General features: G+C 42.5%; 1 protein-coding gene across 1 annotated transcript in view; it reads right to left on the bottom strand.

Moving 5' to 3' along the window:
• Positions 1-20,040, bottom strand: part of STAB1 (stabilin 1) — a 382,691-nt gene that overhangs the window by 303,028 nt on the left and 59,623 nt on the right. Inside the window, exons 5-7 of the mRNA XM_040408846.1 lie at positions 13,355-13,424; positions 12,268-12,363; positions 12,037-12,153 (exon numbers count right to left, since the gene is read on the bottom strand). Of these exons, the coding sequence (XP_040264780.1) occupies positions 12,037-12,153; positions 12,268-12,363; positions 13,355-13,424 (283 nt within the window). The remainder of the gene's footprint in view (positions 1-12,036; positions 12,154-12,267; positions 12,364-13,354; positions 13,425-20,040) is intronic.

Genomic DNA, 20,040 nt, shown 5'->3' with positions numbered 1-20,040 from the left:
GCTGACGCTGCTCCTCCAGCTTGTCCTGAGAGACTCAGGAATGCAGAGGTCACGGAGCTGCAAAGAGGTCAACCTCTCAGACAACAGATGGGTAAACATCCTAACTTTCTCTGTGATTTGTTGCAGGTAGATGGCCGATACTTTGTGGAGACATATCTCCAAAATGAACTTATCGGACCAATCAAAGGATTAATAGACACTGGATCACAAGCCACCATTTTATCTATCAGTTATTTCCAAAAGATTTTGAATTTAACATCAAAGAAGCCACGATTAAGGTCATTTGATGGATCTTTGATAAGTGTAGGTGGAGATGCCTTACAGGTAAAAGGAACATCCTGGTTGACATTTAAGATTGGCAAGAAAACAATTAGACATCCCACATTGATTGTGGATCTTCCATATGATCGGATGATCATAGGAATCGATTTATTAAAAAGATTGAGTCCCATAATTGATTTCATTAATGAAGCAGTATGGACTCAGGTGAAGGCACCCATTGCCTATGAATACTCTTGCAACGCACAAGCACAACGCAGTTGTCATGTGATTGAAGAGAAACCTAGCTCTATTGAAGTGCATTTCAGGAACAATCAAACACCGGAGGTCACAATCCTGAAGAATGGTAAGCCCGAGGAAGATGTTAATGGTGCCGCTCACATCATTACCATCCAGAGGGATAAAATCAAAAGGGTAACTCTGGATGATGATATATTAACCATTTCTCTTGAAAGGGGTAATCACGAAGTCGCGGACCTGACAAGGCACATTCAATCGATGGTACGGATTAAAAAGGTCAATGACAATTTATTGATTCCTGTACAGGTAAACAATATAGCCCGGATGAAATTTGCCAAGTTGGATTTGAAATCCGAAGCAAGTTACATAAGCCTAGGACTCTTGAAACAGATCACCAATCCTAAAATGATTAAAAGTTTCTCTCCACAGGACCAATGGGTTCATGATCTGGATGGAGATTCCCAAAGTCATAATGTGATTGCAAGATGCGTTTTGTCTATCTCCATAGGAAACAAAACTACGGAGCACGTTTTCATCGTGATAAATGAACCACGGTATCAAATGTATATAGGTAATGACCTTCTGCACCGATTTGCCGTACAGATTGACCTGGTGAATAACACCTTATGGTCCAGATTTCCGGGAAACCCAGAGGGATTCCAGGATGTAGAACAAGCCTTACGATGGGGACAACAGATGCCCTATGCCGTAAGTATCATGGTTGCTGAGAAAGTTGAAATTCCTGAAGGATGCAAACCATTTCTTCTACCCATTAAAGTAAAGAAGGGACAGAAGCTGAAGAACACAGACGCGTTGATCTGTTTATCCAACAGAATACAGCAACTCGGCCTAAAGGTAAAGTCTACTCCCCTGATCAATATCCATCAGGATCCGTTACATATGGTAATTCAGAACATGGTTTCCCATAGCATATCCCTACAAAAGGACACTGTAATTGGTTTGGCTATGGATTCGGAATACTACACATTTGGATTCCAAAATGATGTTATTGGAATAATTCCTGATGAATACCTGACAGAGGAACAAACAGTGGAACAACATTTTTCCTCAACCCCTGAGGGGTTATTTAACATCCACTCTGTTTATCCTTTCAGCTCTGAAGAAGGTACATGCCACATCGAAGAATCATCATTGGTTTTCAACCATGAGGTCGATGAAAAAGAGTATGAATCGTACCAGCAAGGAAAGGATAAGGTATGCTACACCCAGAACGATTTAACTAGTGAGCTTGAAGAAGCTTACGAGTTAAGTCAGCCTGAGATTTTCCCAGAATTTCAGGAGCAGGTGGAAGAACAAATCTCCATGGCTGACGCATGCTCCGATGAGTCAAAGCGTCAACGGCTAAAGGAGCTCTTCGCAGAGTTCCAGGAGATGTTCGCAAAGGATTCTTATGACTGTGGGGAAACAGACCTACACGTTACAAGAATCCAGACAGATCCCGATGCACCCCCTGTTTTTGTCAAACAATACCGACTTCCGCTGGCGGCTTACGAGTCACTATCGGAAATCGTCAAAAACTTGGAGGAGAAAGGTATCATCCGTCCAGTACACAGTTCATTCAATCATCCGATACTTGGAGTCCTCAAACCTAATGGTCAATTTCGTCTCTGCTCGGACCTAAGACAGTTGAACAAACGTGTTTATATGTCCGGATGGCCCGTGCCATATATTGACCAGTGTTTGGCACAAATACAAGGATCCAAAATCTTCACTGCCCTTGACTGTGCACAAGGATATTGGACGATTAAGATAGATGAAAGGGATCAGTACAAACTGGCCTTTACATTTGGCAAACGACAGTATGCGTGGACCCGACTGCCCTTCGGGTACATAAATGCAGGCCATGAGTTTGCAGTGTTCATGCATAAGGCAATGCCTGATGCCACTGAACGAGGTACCTTGTCTTATGTGGATGACATCCTGATAAAAAGTACAACTTTTGAGGAACATATTCAGGAGTTGAGGCATGTACTAACCCAGCTGAGGAAAGCAGGTGTAAAACTTTCTTTGCAAAAGGCTCAATGGTGCCGGAACAAGGTTAATTTCCTAGGTCATGAAGTCACTGCGGATGGAATTAACCCACAGGAAAAGAAGGTGGAAGCAGTGACCAATACAAAATCTCCTACAAATCTCAAAGAGTTGAGATCATTCCTGGGCATGATAAACTACTCACGTAAGTTCATAGATAATTATGCCGAAATTACAAAACCTCTTTTACAGTTGCTAAAGAAAGGAGTAAAATGGGAATGGAGTGAGCGTCATGATCAAGCTGTTCTCGAGCTCAAGGCCAAACTTATCCAGGCTCCATGCCTTGCTTATCCAGAAGGGGGAAAACCTTTCTTTGTGGAAACAGGTTTCACTGATAAAAGCACAAGTGCAGTTCTTTTCCAAAGACAGGAAAACCGAAACAAGATCATCGCCTATGCCAGCAAGTCCTTGTCACCGGTTGAGGTAAAATTCAATGATTGTAAGAAAGCATTGTTGTCAACTGTATGGGCTTTGCAATATTTTAGGAGTTTTATCCAAGGTGAAAGGATCATTGTGGAGACCGCACATCAACCACTGCAATACTTGCAGAGTGATCGTATAAGAGATGGAAACTTGTCAAACAGCAGGATAACCGCCTGGACAATGTCCTTAATGGGATGGCCATTGGAAATCAGGTACAAACAAAATAATAAAAACCCAGTTGCTCAAGGATTAGCAGAACTCCATGACTGTACCCATACGGAACATAAAAGTGAGTCAACGATAAATGATTTCCTGGATGAACAATCATCATCACCATATAAATCTTATGAAGAGGAGTATTGCAAATTGTTACCATGTGTGTACGTAGACGGCTGCTCCTTCCATGTCGATGAAGGATCCGAACGTACATTGGTTGCAGGTATTGGAGTCGTATGGAATAATACATTCCTGGATGTATCCGTTGGATACAAGATTGGTTCCAAAAGCAGCCAAGTTGCAGAACTTACTGCTGTGTACAAAGCCGTACAAATGGCTATCGAATATGATGTTAAGGAGTTTGTAATCATCACAGATTCTGACTATATTCGTAACAGCTTTGTGGAGTACTTTCCCGGATGGAAAAGGTCAGACTGGATGAGAAGTAATAACAAGCCAGTAAAGCATGGTAAGATGTTTTGTAAAATTGATGAGATGGTTACCGCCCACAGTCTTACTATTTATTGGAAGAAGGTAAGAGGTCATTCAAAATATCCAGGCATGGATAAAGAGGGGAATGACCTAGCGGATTCCCTTGCCAAGCAAGCAACCATTGATGGAGAAGTCTTTGACGTTGATGACCTCATGGGAACTATCCAAGTGGATGCTATGACAAGGAGTCAGGCCCAAAAGGGAGCTGAAGCCAATGTGGCGCAGTGGAGCCAAAATTCCCCTAGTGAGGATCTCATTGCAAGCCAAAAGGGGGATCCAATTATTGGTCTCTTTTATAAGCACATTGAGGATCCACACAACTATCCCATAACCACGGAAGACTGTATGGGTAAGGAGGAGTTACGAATTTTGATGAAAGGTAAGTCCCAATTCTCATTACAGGATGAACTGCTGATAAGAACCTCTAAGAATGGTATCACGCAATGGATAGTACCTGCAGCATACCGAGGTCTGATGTTACAACATGCACATGATGCCCCAACAGCTGGTCATCGAGGTGAGAAAATAACGTACGAGTTACTACGGGACTACGCTTACTGGCCACATATGCTGCAAGATGTGCGAAACATATTGTCAGGGATGTCTAATCTGCCCTCAATTCCAGCCACAAGGACCCACTCATCGGGCACCGCTGATGAAAAGGGGGATGTCCATGCCATGGTCAGACATCCAAATTGACTTCATTGGACCAGTAACAACCTCATCAAGAGGCAACAAGTATATGTTAACCGTAACTTGTCTGTTCACCAAATGGGTGGAATGTTTGCCGTGCAAAACATGCAGTTCAAGCGCATGTGCATCTCTGCTCATTAACCATGTATTTTCTAGATTTGGTCTTCCCCAGCGCATCGAATCCGATCGTGGAAGTCACTTCACCAGTGAGGTGATGACAAACATGTGGGAAATCCTGGGGGTAAAGAGGAAGCTACATATAGCTTATCGACCAGCCTCTAGTGGTGGAGTAGAACGTTACAACCAGTCCATTGTGAACATCCTGAAAAAGTTTGTCAATGAATCTGGTAAGGACTGGGATGTCAAGTTGCCTTTGGTGCTTATGGCCATCAGAGCCACCCCAAGCGCAGCAACTAAGCTTTCTCCCTTCGAGATGATCACGGGAAGGAAGATGGTGCTACCCCAGCATTTACTTTACAGGACAACAGACCATAATTTGATCAATGCTACAACGTCGCATCAGTATGTGGAAAATTTACGCAAGCACCTTCAGCATGCTTTTGCGTTCGCCCAGAAAAATATAGAGAAAGCCGCAGTGAGTGCTAAGACATACTATGATCTGAAGACTACACAGAAGGAGTATCAAATTTCCGATCGGGTATATCTCTATAACTTCGCTCGGGATCAAGTGAAGGAGAGAAAATTCCTACCTTCCTGGAAAGGTCCCTATGTCATCACTGACAAATTATCTCCAGTGGTCTACAAGATCAAAATCCCTAAGGGGGATGAATTTATTGAAAAATGGGTGCACATTAATCAACTACGTGTTTGTCATCCCAGTGCACGACTTCGAGAGATTGAAGGAGTTGGATGAAAAGAGGTGAAAAGACTTTATGGTTCCAGCTAAAGACGGAAATAAGGATTGGTATCGTATGAACGGAAAAACGTTATCTGTTATTCTACATCTTTAACGCATACTAACCCATCCTGATATACATTTCCTCTGTAACAAAATGTCTCCTAACTCAACTCTGAAACCAGAACTTACTCTGTCCAAGAAAAGAACTTATGCCAATCAGAGGTATATGGTATTAGTAACTATTTTCTTGAAGGATAAAGTAAAAAAAATGTATATACTCATATGTGTCATATAATATTTTATAGGCGTAAGATGTCATCAAAGATGATTGCCATTATCTACGTCGTCCTGATCTTGGGGAAGGAGTTCCATGCTGAGCCGATTGCTGTGCCAGGTCCTTCTTTGGGGATCATGCTACAAGATACAGCGGGGTTCATCTTGACGAACAAGAGGATATTATCCCAGAAGGTCTACATCAGCCTGGATCCACGCGTTTTCGTCGAAAGACAATTCAACGTGTCCGAAATCCAGTCGCCGGAAATCCAAGCCTGGTACCAGATGCACATCGGATATTCCCAAGAACGGATTACCCAGATCCTGGAGCAAGCAAGGAAAACTTTAACCAGAGAGCAATTCTCTACAAGTCAAAGACCAAAGCGATTTATTTCTGCAATCGTAGCCGCCATAATCTTTGGCGTAGTGGGCACTGTTATTACTACCGGTATGACAGTTGCCGATTCCATCTCCATCAAGATATTGGAACTAGAAATTGGTTCATTGAAAAGGAACCTATTAAACATTCATGTGGAGATGGAGAATCAAAACAAACCTTTATCGAACTTATATCCTGTTTTGCAGGATCTATGGGGTGGTTGAGTATGTTGACCATCCAAGTCATGCGTTAGATAAGGTTCTCCAGAAGAACTTTAGTCAAGCTCTGGTTGGAACATTATAAGCCAAGTCTACGCATCGAAGAAGATAATGAAAAGCCCTTTTAAGCATTCCAAATACATTCACATTTTATGGAATATTTTGGAATGAAGGGGGATTTGTTGTGCATTTTCATAAGTGTACAATGTATCTGATGATACTATATTCAATATGGATGATCATTGCCTTTAACAACATGTGATCAGCATGAACCTGAAAAAAACCAAGATGGGTTCATAGCAAGTTCAATGTGTTAAAAGTGAATATATAGAGAAGACTATACTTTTATTATTGTTTAGAGACATGGATTTATCTACACAGGTTTCTCTAAACTTGTCTGTCTGAGGAACAATGGGTGTTTCATGGCTAAACCATGATCTGATAAGAGACGTCCATAAAACACATCTGGTGTGGAACAGTTATCAATTCATATATTCGCATATAGATATATATATTCCTGTGTGCATTTATTTAGCGTTTGAACTTATTAATGATTCATATATACTATGCAATATTGATGTATTATAACCAAATATTATTAATGTATCTTTATGTGTCTGTATCTCATTGAGAGGATATATTCTAGGGGATATAGAATTTTCTTAAATAGGGTTTATTTTAGAGGAGCTGATGTTATTTCAAACATCATTACTCAATAGCTGAAGACAGTTAAGGTACACAAACCAGAAAAACCATCCTGACTCCTATCTGCCCCATAAATTCAGGGATTAGGAAAACTTCTGATACCGCCAGTCAGTCTGAGCAAAGTGTCAGAAAGAGCCCCTCCTAATTGATTTAAGGTGTGAAAGGGCAAAGTTTAAGTAGTAATAAAACAATCTGTATATATGTTAATTCTTAAAATATTCAAAATTGTTATATGATACAACAGTGCCATCAAGTGGTAGATGGGCAGAAGTTTCTTAGGAATGTCAATTAGATGACATCATCCCCATGTTTAACATACGTCACACCCACCTTATCTAATTGGTAATCCCTAATCCAAGAGGGGATGGGCATAGATAAGGATTGGGATATCTGATCCAGTTTTGGGAGATCAGGGAACTTTTTCTTCAAACACTTCACAAACTTCACAAAAAGAAAAACTTCACAAGGACTTCTTCACAAGGAACATTTTACAAAGATTCATTCATCAGCATCACTCACACGTCAGGAACGTACTGCAGGACGGGACATATCTAAATCTTGGAAAGCTGGGTCCATTCTAAAAGTTCTTTATCCCAAAGCCAGGGGTAATGTATAATCTATTTCATTTGCAGTAATTATAAATCGCTCCAATTGGCACATAGTGGAGACCCCATTATTAGTGGGTCAGTAGTGTTAAAACAATAATTTTATGGGAAATTTTAATGAACGTGCACATCATTAGAATTCTTGTAATATTGCTATTAGAGTGGAATCTCTGATCGGATTTTATTATCCGTAGTTAGGCCAACGGGCGTATTTATAAGATGTCTCTTACTGCCATATTCTTTGATTGAGCATAAGGGATTTTCCACAGATTCATTTCTATTGTTTTGTTGTTATTGTTACATTATAATATTTTAATAATCGGTAATAATTTGATAATAATTTGAATAACATTGTATTATACTTGGTGTACTAAATTAAGTGAGCCCGGCGTAAACGGCGGAGCATCATCTTGTGGTCAATTTTGATATTATCCTTGTATTCATTTGTATGCCATTTTTACTGCATGTATTTATTTGTAATAAATTATATTTTATATAATTAATTGCACCCTGTTTCATTATCTGCACAAATTAACTATAGATCTCATCAATAAAAGAACTGGCGTTTATATGTTCGCCAATAAAAATTTTAATTTTTAATTTTTCATATTTCATAAAAATATGAAATCATAATTTTTATGATTTCATATCTTATATGAAATAAATACCTGACAATAACCACGTGAGTATGAGATAACCAATCACTCCACAGTTTTTCAAACTTCTGAGGACACCCTCTCTTCACATACACCCCTTTTTCCAATATCAGCATGTCATGCACCTTCCGCTCAAACTCTTCCAGTGTAGGCGGACTTCCCTGGATCCACCTCATAGCCACCAGCTTCCTGGCCACATACATCAACCTCGCCACTGCAACCTTAACCGATTCAGTCCCTCCAATCTCAGACACATACCCCAATACACACACCTTGGGATCATTTTGAATTTTTAACGTCATTTTACTGTTAATCATATTCCTTACTTCTTCCCAATAATTACCAATTACTGGACAAGACCACAGCATATGTAACAAATCCGCACCATCTTCCATACACTTTGGACACTTGTCATGAATTCTTACTCCAACCTTTTTTAGAAACACCGGTGTTTTGTATACTCTATGTATGATAAATAGTTGGGACAGTTTGCCCTGTTCACTCAAGGACACCTTGGGGACTCCTTCCAGGATATCATCCTACTTATCCTTAGATATATCCCCCAAGTCAGCCTCCCATTTCTTCATTCTTGAGAGCGGAAACCCCTCTAAGAATTTATCAAGTAGAAGAGCGTACACCTGGGATATCAGCCCTCTCCCCCCCCTTCCCCCCCTGTCGGGAGAACAAGCTTATGAACCACCTCCATTTGGTCTATCACACATCCTTTCCGCAGCGTGACCTCAAGGGCATGCCTCACTTGAAGATAATTATAGAACCATCCCCTAGGGATATTAAATTCCTGCTGCAGGTTCTGAAATGACTTACATATCTTGCCCTCAATTAAGTGGCCAATTCTCATCACTCCATGAGTTTCCCAATTCCGAAGTCCTGACATGGCAAAAAATTCAGGCAATAGGTGATTATTTCTAATAGGGGAAAGCTCACTGATTCCACCTACACCTCTCAGTTGCTTCACCCTTGCCCAAACTTTTTTCATAAGTTCAATAAGAGGGAGTTTTTCCCTCCCAGCATGCATACCTGACCCTTCCAGAATACCCATGAGGTCACGACTGTCCAACCAATGCTGCAATATCTGCCCTGTCATATCCAGCACTTGGAAGCTAATCCATCCCTTGAAATGCTGACATTGGGAAGCCAAAAAGTAAATCCATGCATTAGGAACAGCCAGGCCACCTTCAGACTTAGGGTACTGCAATGTCTCCAGTTTAATCCTAGCCTGACCATATTTCCAAATAAGATCCCTAAATATAGAATTAATTTTCTTAAATCTATCCAGGGGGATCCATACGGGAGCATTGTTCAATACATAGAGCAACTGGGGCATCATAACCATTTTTAAAAGGTTCACTCTACCTACCACCGAAAGAAAGAGCCTACACCATGACCTCACCTTTAGCCTGAAAGTAGCCAGCAACGGAAACAGATTTAGGTCTTCAAATTCCGACAGTCTAGGTGTTATATACACCTATTTCACACATAATATTTCTGAGGACCACACTCCCCGGTAAACCACCTGCTCCTTCCACCCGACATCTATCTAGGGAATCATTTAGCGTGCAATTGAAGTCCCCAACCAGTAGCCACGGCAACCCAGGGAAGTCCGCCACAAAGTCCATAATCTCTCTTATCAATGGGGAAGCAAACGGTGGAGGCACGTACACAGACACCAGCACCACCTGTATTCCATCCACCTTACACACAACACACACATACCTACAGTCAGCGTCCACACATTCCTGCATATGTTCATACCTAATGCTACTATGCACAATCATGCTTACACCTCTAGAGTGAGAGGAATGAGTTGAATGTAGCGCATGGATCACCCAATTTTTACTCATCCAGTGTAAATTATCTCCAATCAGATGCGTTTCCTGAAGGCAACATATAGCCGGCTGAAACCGCCCTAAGTATTGAAAAACACACTGTCTCTTTCGTGCATCCGCCATTCCTCTCACATTCCAGCTTAAAACTCTAATCACCTGCGACATGATAGAACTTCAGACCATACTTGAATCTCACGACCCACTCAGACTCCCTCTGCTCATAGTTCAAGACCATATCCCTTCCCCCCAACTTTCTCCCTACCCCCCCCCCCACCCCCCTCCCTCCCTCTCATAATCAGATTGCTGTAACTAGGGATCACTATCCCTTTGGTATCAACCTCACACATTAAAACAGGGCAATCCGAGAGCACCTTGCCCCCCAACATATAATAATCATAACAGATTATAACACATTTCCTCAGGTAGAGAATCCTCCCCACATCTGAGAAAAACATTTTTCTCTCTCAGCCACCTACTCCCTCCTCAGGATCTACCATGTGGTAGCATTACATAATACACTTCTTAACTGGTGCAACATTTAAAGCAACCCTAGAGTGCAAATGCATATATAGAGTGAACATAAGAAACCATATCTTTGCCTCCTTCAAGTGTCCAGGGCCCCACTTCTCAATTGTCGCTCGTGGACGTCCAGCCACTGCGCAGCCTCCTCCGGATCTTTAAAAAATCTGGTGGATCCCAATGCCACCACACGCAGTTTAGCAGGAAACAGCATAGCGTACTGGACTTGTAGAGCTCTCAGCCTTTTCTTTATTTCCATAAATCTGCTTCTCCTCCGCTGCACCTCGTTGGAATAATCCGGGAATATGGACACTTTGACCCCATTCAGGACCATCTCCTCATTGTCCCTTGATTGCCGCAGGATAGTGTCCTGGTCTTTAAAATGCAGGATCTTGGCCAGTATAGGACGGGGAGGTCTGCCTGGCGGACTCTGTGCGCCCGCTCCACCGCATACAGGGAAGATAGACCTTTCTCATGAAATAGCTGATGTAACCATTTTTCCACAAACTCTGTGGCATTATCCCCCTCCGTCTTTTCTGGCATTCCCACAATCCGCAGGTTATTCCTTCTGGACCTGTTCTCCAGATCATCTGTTTTGGCGTATAAGGCAGCTATGTCCTTAGCAGTTGTTTTTGCCGCCATTTGCAAAGGCTGAATATCATCCTCTATGGTGGACACCCTGTTCTCCAATCTAGAGGTGCGCTCAGAAATCTTGTGTAGGTCGTGCCTAATTATAGACACATCTGACCTCAGGCTGCCAACTTGCACTGTGAGCACCTTCAGGGTGCTGTTACAGCTGGCCACAGCAGCCATGATATCTTTTAAAGTGGGTTCTTCATTGGCCGCAGCTTTAGGGCCTACCGCGCTTTTAGCTGGACGTGCAGGGGTCAATGGCGGCCAATTCACCGCATCCAGGGCCTCCCCATCAATGGATCCGTCCTCCTGTTCCGAGGAGGTATGTGCGTCTGTCTCCTTTCCCTCGGCCCAATCGCCCACACCGCTGTCAGTGCGAGCATACTTGCTCAGCTTTGCGGCCGCACTCTGGCTCAGCTTTGGCTGTAAGGCCAGCCCCTCTTCTTCCTCGGCGCCATGCTGGCTCACCTCTGGCCTGTCGGATCGCGGCCCCTTGCTGGACTTCCTCGGCATGTCGGAGCTCACAAAGTTACCACCGCACCCTCCGGTCACTTCTCTCCCACCAGGTAAGGTTAGATCAACGATTCAGGGATTGCTACCACTCTAATAATCAGGATGCTGGCAGGAGCTATGAGCGGTGCGACTTACTCCATGCGCTCTTAGGCCACGCCCTCGATTGGGCTACTTTTTGATCTAGATCAAATAACCTCTTACACATGCTATTACTTTGATGCCCAAGCACATAATGTTCGGTTAATTTTACATATGTTTGGGTTGAGAAAAAGTTTATGGGGTCTTTACTATTGTCCTACTGTCTCAAAATGTATACTTGCCATGGCTATGCTTTGTACATGCTTTATATAATGTATGTTTTTTCATACAGTTTCTTTTAATAAACATTCTTTTTAACTTAGACAACCCCTTTAAGAGGTATGAAGAAAACAACTCACCCTCACAGACATTTTCCTTTTTGTAGTAACCTGGCATGCAATCACATTTAAGCAATCCTCCTGACTCAACACAGCGGGAATTTGGACCACAATTGTTTTTGCTGCAGGATAAGGACTCTGAAAGTAGGGGAATAAATTCTTAGCATTAATAAATTTCTCCTACAATTTTGATATCTAGGCAGTAGCTGCACATTCTAGAAATATTTATGCCTTTATTAAAGGGTTTCTTACCTTGTTCACAAGTCAACCCCATATAACCCGCTTCACAGGTACAGCTTCCATCTCCCGAAAATCCACTTTTACAAATTCCATGTTTGCAGTGACATGCTGGGTCAAAAATATGTTACATTTTAGTAGTGTAAGATAATTTTTTAGTTAAAGGGGTTGGCCACTTTTTGGCTACTGTTGACCAGTGTTTGTAAGATACCTTTATGGCACTTACTAATATAGTCTTTGTTGATATTTTGCACCAATTCCTATATTTCAGAACATATTCTCCCTTTTAGCCAAGTCTTTTGTGCGGTCCACATGGAGATCCGGTCTATAAAATGGCTGCTGATGGAGGGTCATGTGACTAGACAAATCACTTGGTCTCCTTTGTTAGAATACAATAAACCTGCTCTAAACTCCCAATATTGCAAGTGCTGATGGCAGATGTGGTATATTTGTGTGGGGAAGGCTAAGTGATGTGTCTGGAATTATTTTTGCCTGGTCACATGACCTTCCAACAGCGGCCATCTTATGGACAGGTCTCTTGTGTAGACATCACAGAAGATTTGCCCAACAAAGGGACATAAAGCAAACAGCACAGAAAATCAACAAAGGCTATATATGTAATTGTCATATAGTGAACTTATATAAACATTGGCCAAAAGTTAGAAAGTGGCCAACCCTTTAAAGTAGTTGTCCGACCCCCACCAAATGAAAAGGCCCTGACATGGGTGTTCCGTTCTAATGCTGAAGGTCTAGTCCCTGCTGCTTCTGCTCCTCTGTAGACCAGAAGTATAACGTCCCATCCTTTGTCAAGTGGATCACAACCATTCACTGGCCTCAGCAGTCACATGCCATTGGTCATAGCTGAGGCCAGTGAATGGCTGCAGTGGTCCATGAGATAATGGAAAGGACACACTTCCAGTCCACTGAAGATGAGAATGAGGGGGCAGAACCCTTGGTGCGGGAAAGAAGCACTGGTGACAAGGTACATAACTACAATTGTGGAGGGGCTGGACAACCCCTTTAAGATTATTACTGTCAGAACTTGATAACTTGCATATAAATATTCAGATTAATGCTAGCAGGATACTGTGTATTGACTTACCAGAGTTACAGTTTGCTCCATACAGTGAAGGGTCAGAGCATTCATTGCAAGAGAAACCAGTGAATCCTTCCTGCACAATACATGACACATGATTTATTAAACTCTACGTGTACAACGTAACTCAATCCCTTAAACCAAGCTCCAAGACTCAATGCCACACAGTAATACACACCAGGACCGCTTTGCAAGAAAGCCAGTTAAAGGGGTTATCCCAGACATCATATAGTACATGACAATCTCTTTCTAACAAAGCTAGAACCGGCCCTGTACCTCACATGGATCCAGAGATCTCTCCATTCATTGCTCTGCTAGATTTATATCAAGCTGACAGCTGAAGGGGCGTGTCTTCTCTGCTGCAGCTAAGGGGGCGTGTCCCAGCTCTACCTATCACAGAACAGGAGGCGTGTCTCAGCTCTCCCTATCACAGCTCAGGAGGCAGTTGAAGGATGAAACTGAGCATGTGCGGCCTTCTCAGTGAGCAGGACAAAGAAATAAGAAAAAGACCAAACAGCAAGTGGCGGTATAGAGATACATTTTATTGAATAACTCAGTGGTTATGCTACATTTTTAATTACATGCAATTACAAAAGTATTCAGATCCAGGTGCTGGTTTGAAAACTGTAGAATATTTTTCGTGGGACAACCCCTTTAACCACCTCAGCCCCCAGTGCTTAAACACCCTGAAAGACCAGGCCACTTTTTACACTTCTGACCTACACTACTTTCACCGTTTATTGCTCGGTCATGCAACTTACCACCCAAATGAATTTTACCTCCTTTTCTTCTCACTAATAGAGCTTTCATTTGGTGGTATTTCATTGCTGCTGACATTTTTACTTTTTTTGTTATTAATCGAAATTTAACGATTTTTTTGCAAAAAAATGACATTTTTCACTTTCAGTTGTAAAATTTTGCAAAAAAAAACGACATCCATATAGAAATTTTGCTCTAAATTTATAGTTCTACATGTCTTTGATAAAAAAAAAATGTTTGGGTAAAAAAAAAATGGTTTGGGTAAAAGTTATAGCGTTTACAAACTATGGTACAAAAATGTGAATTTCCGCTTTTTGAAGCAGCTCTGACTTTCTGAGCACCTGTCATGTTTCCTGAGGTTCTACAATGGCCAGACAGTACAAACACCCCACAAATGACCCCATTTCTGAAAGTACACACCCTAAGGTATTCGCTGATGGGCATAGTGAGTTCATAGAACTTTTTATTTTTTGTCACAAGTTAGCGGAAAATGATGATTTTTTTTTTTTTTTTTTTTTCTTACAAAGTCTCATATTCCACTAACTTGTGACAAAAAATAAAAAGTTCTATGAACTCACTATGCCCATCAGCGAATACCTTGGGGTCTCTTCTTTCCAAAATGGGGTCACTTGTGGGGTAGTTATACTGCCCTGGCATTCTAGGGGCCCAAATGTGTGGTAAGGAGTTTGAAATCAAATTCTGTAAAAAATGACCTGTGAAATCCGAAAGGTGCTCTTTGGAATATGGGCCCCTTTGCCCACCTAGGCTGCAAAAAAGTGTCACACATCTGGTATCTCCGTACTCAGGAGAAGGTGGGGAATGTGTTTTGGGGTGTCATTTTATATATACCCATGCTGGGTGAGAGAAATATCTTGGCAAAAGACAACTTTTCCCATTTTTTTATACAAAGTTGTCATTTGACCAAGATATTTATCTCACCCAGCATGGGTATATGTAAAAAGACACCCCAAAACACATTCCTCAACTTCTCCTGAGTACGGGGATACCAGATGTGTGACACTTTTTTGCAGCCTAGGTGGGCAAAGGGGCCCATATTCCAAAGAGCACCTTTCGGATTTCACTCCTCATTTTTTCCTGAATTTGATTTCAAACTCCTTACCACACATTTGGGCCCCTAGAATACCAGGGCAGTATAACTACCCCACAAGTGACCCCATTTTGGAAAGAAGACACCCCAAGGTATTCCGTGAGGGGCATGGCGAGTTCCTAGAATTTTTTATTTTTTGTCACAAGTTAGTGGGAAATGATGATTTTTTTTTTTTTTTTTTTTTCATACAAAGTCTCATATTCCACAAACTTGTGACAAAAAATAAAAAATTTCATGAACTCACTATGCCCATCAGCGAATACCTTGGGGTCTCTTCTTTCCAAAATGGGGTCACTTGTGGGGTAGTTATACTGCCCTGGCATTCTAGGGGCCCAAATGTGTGGTAAGTAGGTAAATGACCTGTGAAATCCGAAAGGTGCTCTTTGGAATGTGGGCCCCTTTGCCCACCTAGGCTGCAAAAAAGTGTCACACATCTGGTATCTCTGTATTCAGGAGAAGTTGAGGAATGTGTTTTGGGGTGTCTTTTTACATATACCCATGCTGGGTGAGATAAATATCTTGGTCAAATGCCAACTTTGTATAACAAAATGGGAAAAGTTGTCGTTTGCCAAGATATTTCTCTCACCCAGCATGGGTATATGTAAAATGACACCCCAAAACACATTCCCCAACTTCTCCTGATTACGGAGATACCAGATGTGTGACACTTTTTTGCAGCCTAGGTGGGCAAAGGGGCCCATATTCAAAAGAGCACCTTTCGGATTTCACAGGTCATTTTTTACAGAATTTGATTTCAAACTCCTTACCACACATTTGGGCCCCTAGAATGCCAGGGCAGTATAACTACCCCACAAGTGACCCCATTTTGGAAAGAAGACACCCCAAGGTATTCCGTGAGGGGCATGGCGAGTTCCTAGAATTTTTTATTTTCCACTAACTTGTGACAAAAAATAAAAAATTCTAGGAACTCGCCATGCCCCTCACGGAATACCTTGGGGTGTCTTCTTTCCAAAATGGGGTCACTTGTGGGGTAGTTATACTGCCCTGGCATTTTCCAGGGGCCCTAATGTGTGGTAAGTAGGTAAATGACCTGTGAAATCCTAAAGGTGCTCTTTGGAATATGGGCCCCTTTGCCCACCTAGGCTGCAAAAAAGTGTCACACATGTGGTATCGCCGTATTCAGGAGAAGTTGGGGAATGTGTTTTAGGGTGTCATTTTACATATACCCATGCTGGGTGAGAGAAATATCTTGGCAAAAGACAACTTTTCCCATTTTTTTATACAAAGTTGGCATTTGACCAAGATATTTCTCTCACCCAGCATGGGTATATGTAAAATGACACCCCAAAACACATTCCCCAACTTCTCCTGAGTACGGCGATACCAGATGTGTGACACTTTTTTGCAGCCTAGATGCGCAAAGGTGCCCAAATTCCTTTTAGGAGGGCATTTTTAGACATTTGGATACCAGACTTCTTCTCACGCTTTGGGGCCCCTAGAATGCCAGGGCAGTATAAATACCCCACATGTGACCCCATTTTGGAAAGAAGACACCCCAAGGTATTCAATGAGGGGCATGGCGAGTTCATAGAAATTTTTTTTTTTTTGGCACAAGTTAGCGGAAATTGATATTTTTAATTTTTTTTCTCACAAAGTCTCCCGTTCCGCTAACTTGGGACAAAAATTTCAATCTTTCATGGACTCAATATGCCCCTCACGGAATACCTGGGGGTGTCTTCTTTCCGAAATGGGGTCACATGTGGGGTATTTATACTGCCCTGGCATTCTAGGGGCCCTAAAGCGTGAGAAGAAGTCTGGAATATAAATGTCTAAAAAATTTTACGCATTTGGATTCCGTGAGGGGTATGGTGAGTTCATGTGAGATTTTAGTTTTTGACACAAGTTAGTGGAATATGAGACTTTGTAAGAAAAAAAAAAAATAATTCCGCTAACTTGGGCCAAAAAAATATCTGAATGGAGCCTCACAGAGGGGTGATCAATGACAGGGGGGGTGATCAATGACAGGGGGGTGATCAATGACAGGGGGGTTGATCAATGACAGGGGGGTTGATCAATGACAGGGGGGTTGATCAATGACAGGGGGGTGATCAGGGAGTCTATATGGGGTGATAACCACAGTCATTGATCACGCCCGTGTAAGGCTTCATTCAGACGTCCGGATGCGTTTTGCGGATCCGATCCATCTATCAGTGCATCCGTAAAAATCATGCGGACGTCTGAATGGAGCTTTACAGGGGGGTAATCAATGACAGGGGGGTGATCAGGGAGTCTATATGGGGTGATCACCACAGTCATTGATCACGCCCCTGTAAGGCTTCATTCAGACGTCCGGATGCGTTTTGCGGATCCGATCCATCTATCAGTGCATCCGTAAAAATCATGCGGACGTCTGAATGGAGCTTTACAGGGGGGTAATCAATGACAGGGGGGTGATCAGGGAGTCTATATGGGGTGATCACCACAGTCATTGATCACGCCCCTGTAAGGCTTCATTCAGACGTCCGGATGCGTTTTGCGGATCCGATCCATCTATCAGTGCATCCGTAAAAATCATGCGGACATCTGAATGGAGCTTTACAGGGGGGTAATCAATGACAGGGGGGTGATCACCACAGTCATTGATCATGCCCCTGTAAGGCTTCATTCAGACGACCGGATGCGTTTTGCGGATCCGATCCATGTATCAGTGCATCCGTAAAAATCATGCGGACATCTGAATGGAGCTTTACAGGGGGGTGATCAGGGAGTCTATATGGGGTGATCACCACAGTCATTGATCATGCCCCTGTAAGGCTTCATTCAGACGTCCGGATGCGTTTTGCGGATCCGATCCATCTATCAGTGGATCCGTAAAAATCATGCGGACGTCTGAATGGAGCTTTACAGGGGGGTAATCAATGACAGGGGGGTAATCAATGACAGGGGGGTGATCAGGGAGTCTATATGGGGTGATCACCACAGTCATTGATCACGCCCCTGTAAGGCTTCATTCAGACGTCCGGATGCGTTTTGCTGATCCGATCCATCTATCAGTGGATCCGTAAAAATCATGCGGACGTCTGAATGGAGCTTTACAGGGGGTTGATCAATGACAGGGGGGTAATCAATGACAGGGGGGTGATCAGGGAGTCTATATGGGGTGATCAGGGGTGATTAGGGGTGATCAGGGGCTAATAAGGGGTTAATAAGTGACGGGGGGGGGGTGTAGTGTAGTGTAGTGGTGCTTGGTGCTACTTTACTGAGCTACCTGTGTCCTCTGGTGGTCGATCCAAACAAAGGGGACCACCAGAGGACCAGGTAGCAGGTATATTAGACGCTGTTATCAAAACAGCGTCTAATATACCTGTTAGGGGTTAAAAAAAACACATCTCCAGCCTGCCAGCGAACGATCGCCGCTGGCAGGCTGGAGATCAACTCTCTTACCTTCCGTTCCTGTGAGCGCGCGCGCCTGTGTGCGCGCGTTCACAGGAAGTCTCGCGTCTCGCGAGATGACGCGTATATGCGTGACTGTGCGCAGGGCTGCCACCTCCGGAACGCGATCCTGCGTTAGGCGGTCCGGAGGTGGTTAACTACTAAATAAATGTTTATGTCATGGGTTAATATACATTTAAAGGGATATTCAGGCATGTTACTGTTTCTAATCTGATTTTAATATCTGATTGCAAATTTTTAAGTCAATTACCTCTTCATGATTATGGGAGCTGCCATCTTGACCTAGAAGCTGTTCAGAAGCGTTTAAAGATCTGCTTTACAGCAGCCGCATGAACAGTCACACTAGACAGGAGATGTTCATTGAGAGAGTTTTCTAGACATGCTCTGTGACCTGTGCAGAGGTCATTGTGTAAGGAGGGGAGTAGATAAGCTGTGATATCACCTGTTATGAATTGTGGATCCTGTGTTATTTATACAGTGGTTTTATCTTTCATTGTTATCCTGCATGTGATGATAATGAGGTGACTTCTGAAAAGTGATCTTCACAGACCCTTAAGTCTTGATATAATTATTAGGCTTGGTGGTCAGTGTAATATGGAAAACCCAAAAATAGTGACAGCGAAAATAAAAAATTAAGAAAAATCACCAACATTTTTCTGATCACACATTTCCTTTAAGCAGGGGTACATGCAGGTCTCACCAGAACTGGTATACCTTACAATTAAGTGGTTGTTAGCCGACCCCTTGTTCAGCTGAGAGCTCTGTCTTCCCTGAGTATACATGCTTATTTCAGTGGGGAGAGGGGTATAAACAATGGTCTTATAGTAAGGGATGATCCCCCAATGAGCAAAAAATCCAACACGCTCAATCCTTATTTCCCCTTCTGATAGCCATAGAGCAGGGATCAGCAACCTTTGGCACTCCAGCTGCTGTAAAACTACAACTCCCAGCATACACACTTATTCAGCTTTTCTTGTTACTCCCACAAAAGTGAAAGGAGGATTCTGGGCCTTTGGGTTTCAGAACAGCTGGAGTGCCGGAGGTTGCTGATCCCCGCCATAGAGGCACTGTTTTGCTGCCTCAAACATTTTTCTTCTTCCACTTCTACACAATTGTTGTAGTAACTGCTTACTGTTAATAATCCTGCTATAACCAGGGTTGCCAACCAGAATTTTTCTTTTTTCCCCAAAATCACAGGAAGCTAATATTTTTTACGGACACATTGGAAAACCATAATGAATGATGATAATACACGTCTATAGCTCAATATGCTTATAAGAACTCATTACCAGCATTTACTGTAAGCTGTAAAATTATGATAATTACCACCAAAATAATCTAGTAAAGTACCACCAACCTCAAAAAAATCACGGACAAATCTATTTTTTTTCACGGACACAGGGAAAAATTT

This window comes from Bufo bufo, chromosome 9, assembly GCF_905171765.1.
Source record: "Bufo bufo chromosome 9, aBufBuf1.1, whole genome shotgun sequence".
Taxonomy (NCBI): domain Eukaryota; kingdom Metazoa; phylum Chordata; class Amphibia; order Anura; family Bufonidae; genus Bufo; species Bufo bufo.
The sequence above is the reverse complement of the archived record's forward strand: the minus strand, read 5'-3'. Positions and strand labels throughout refer to the sequence as shown.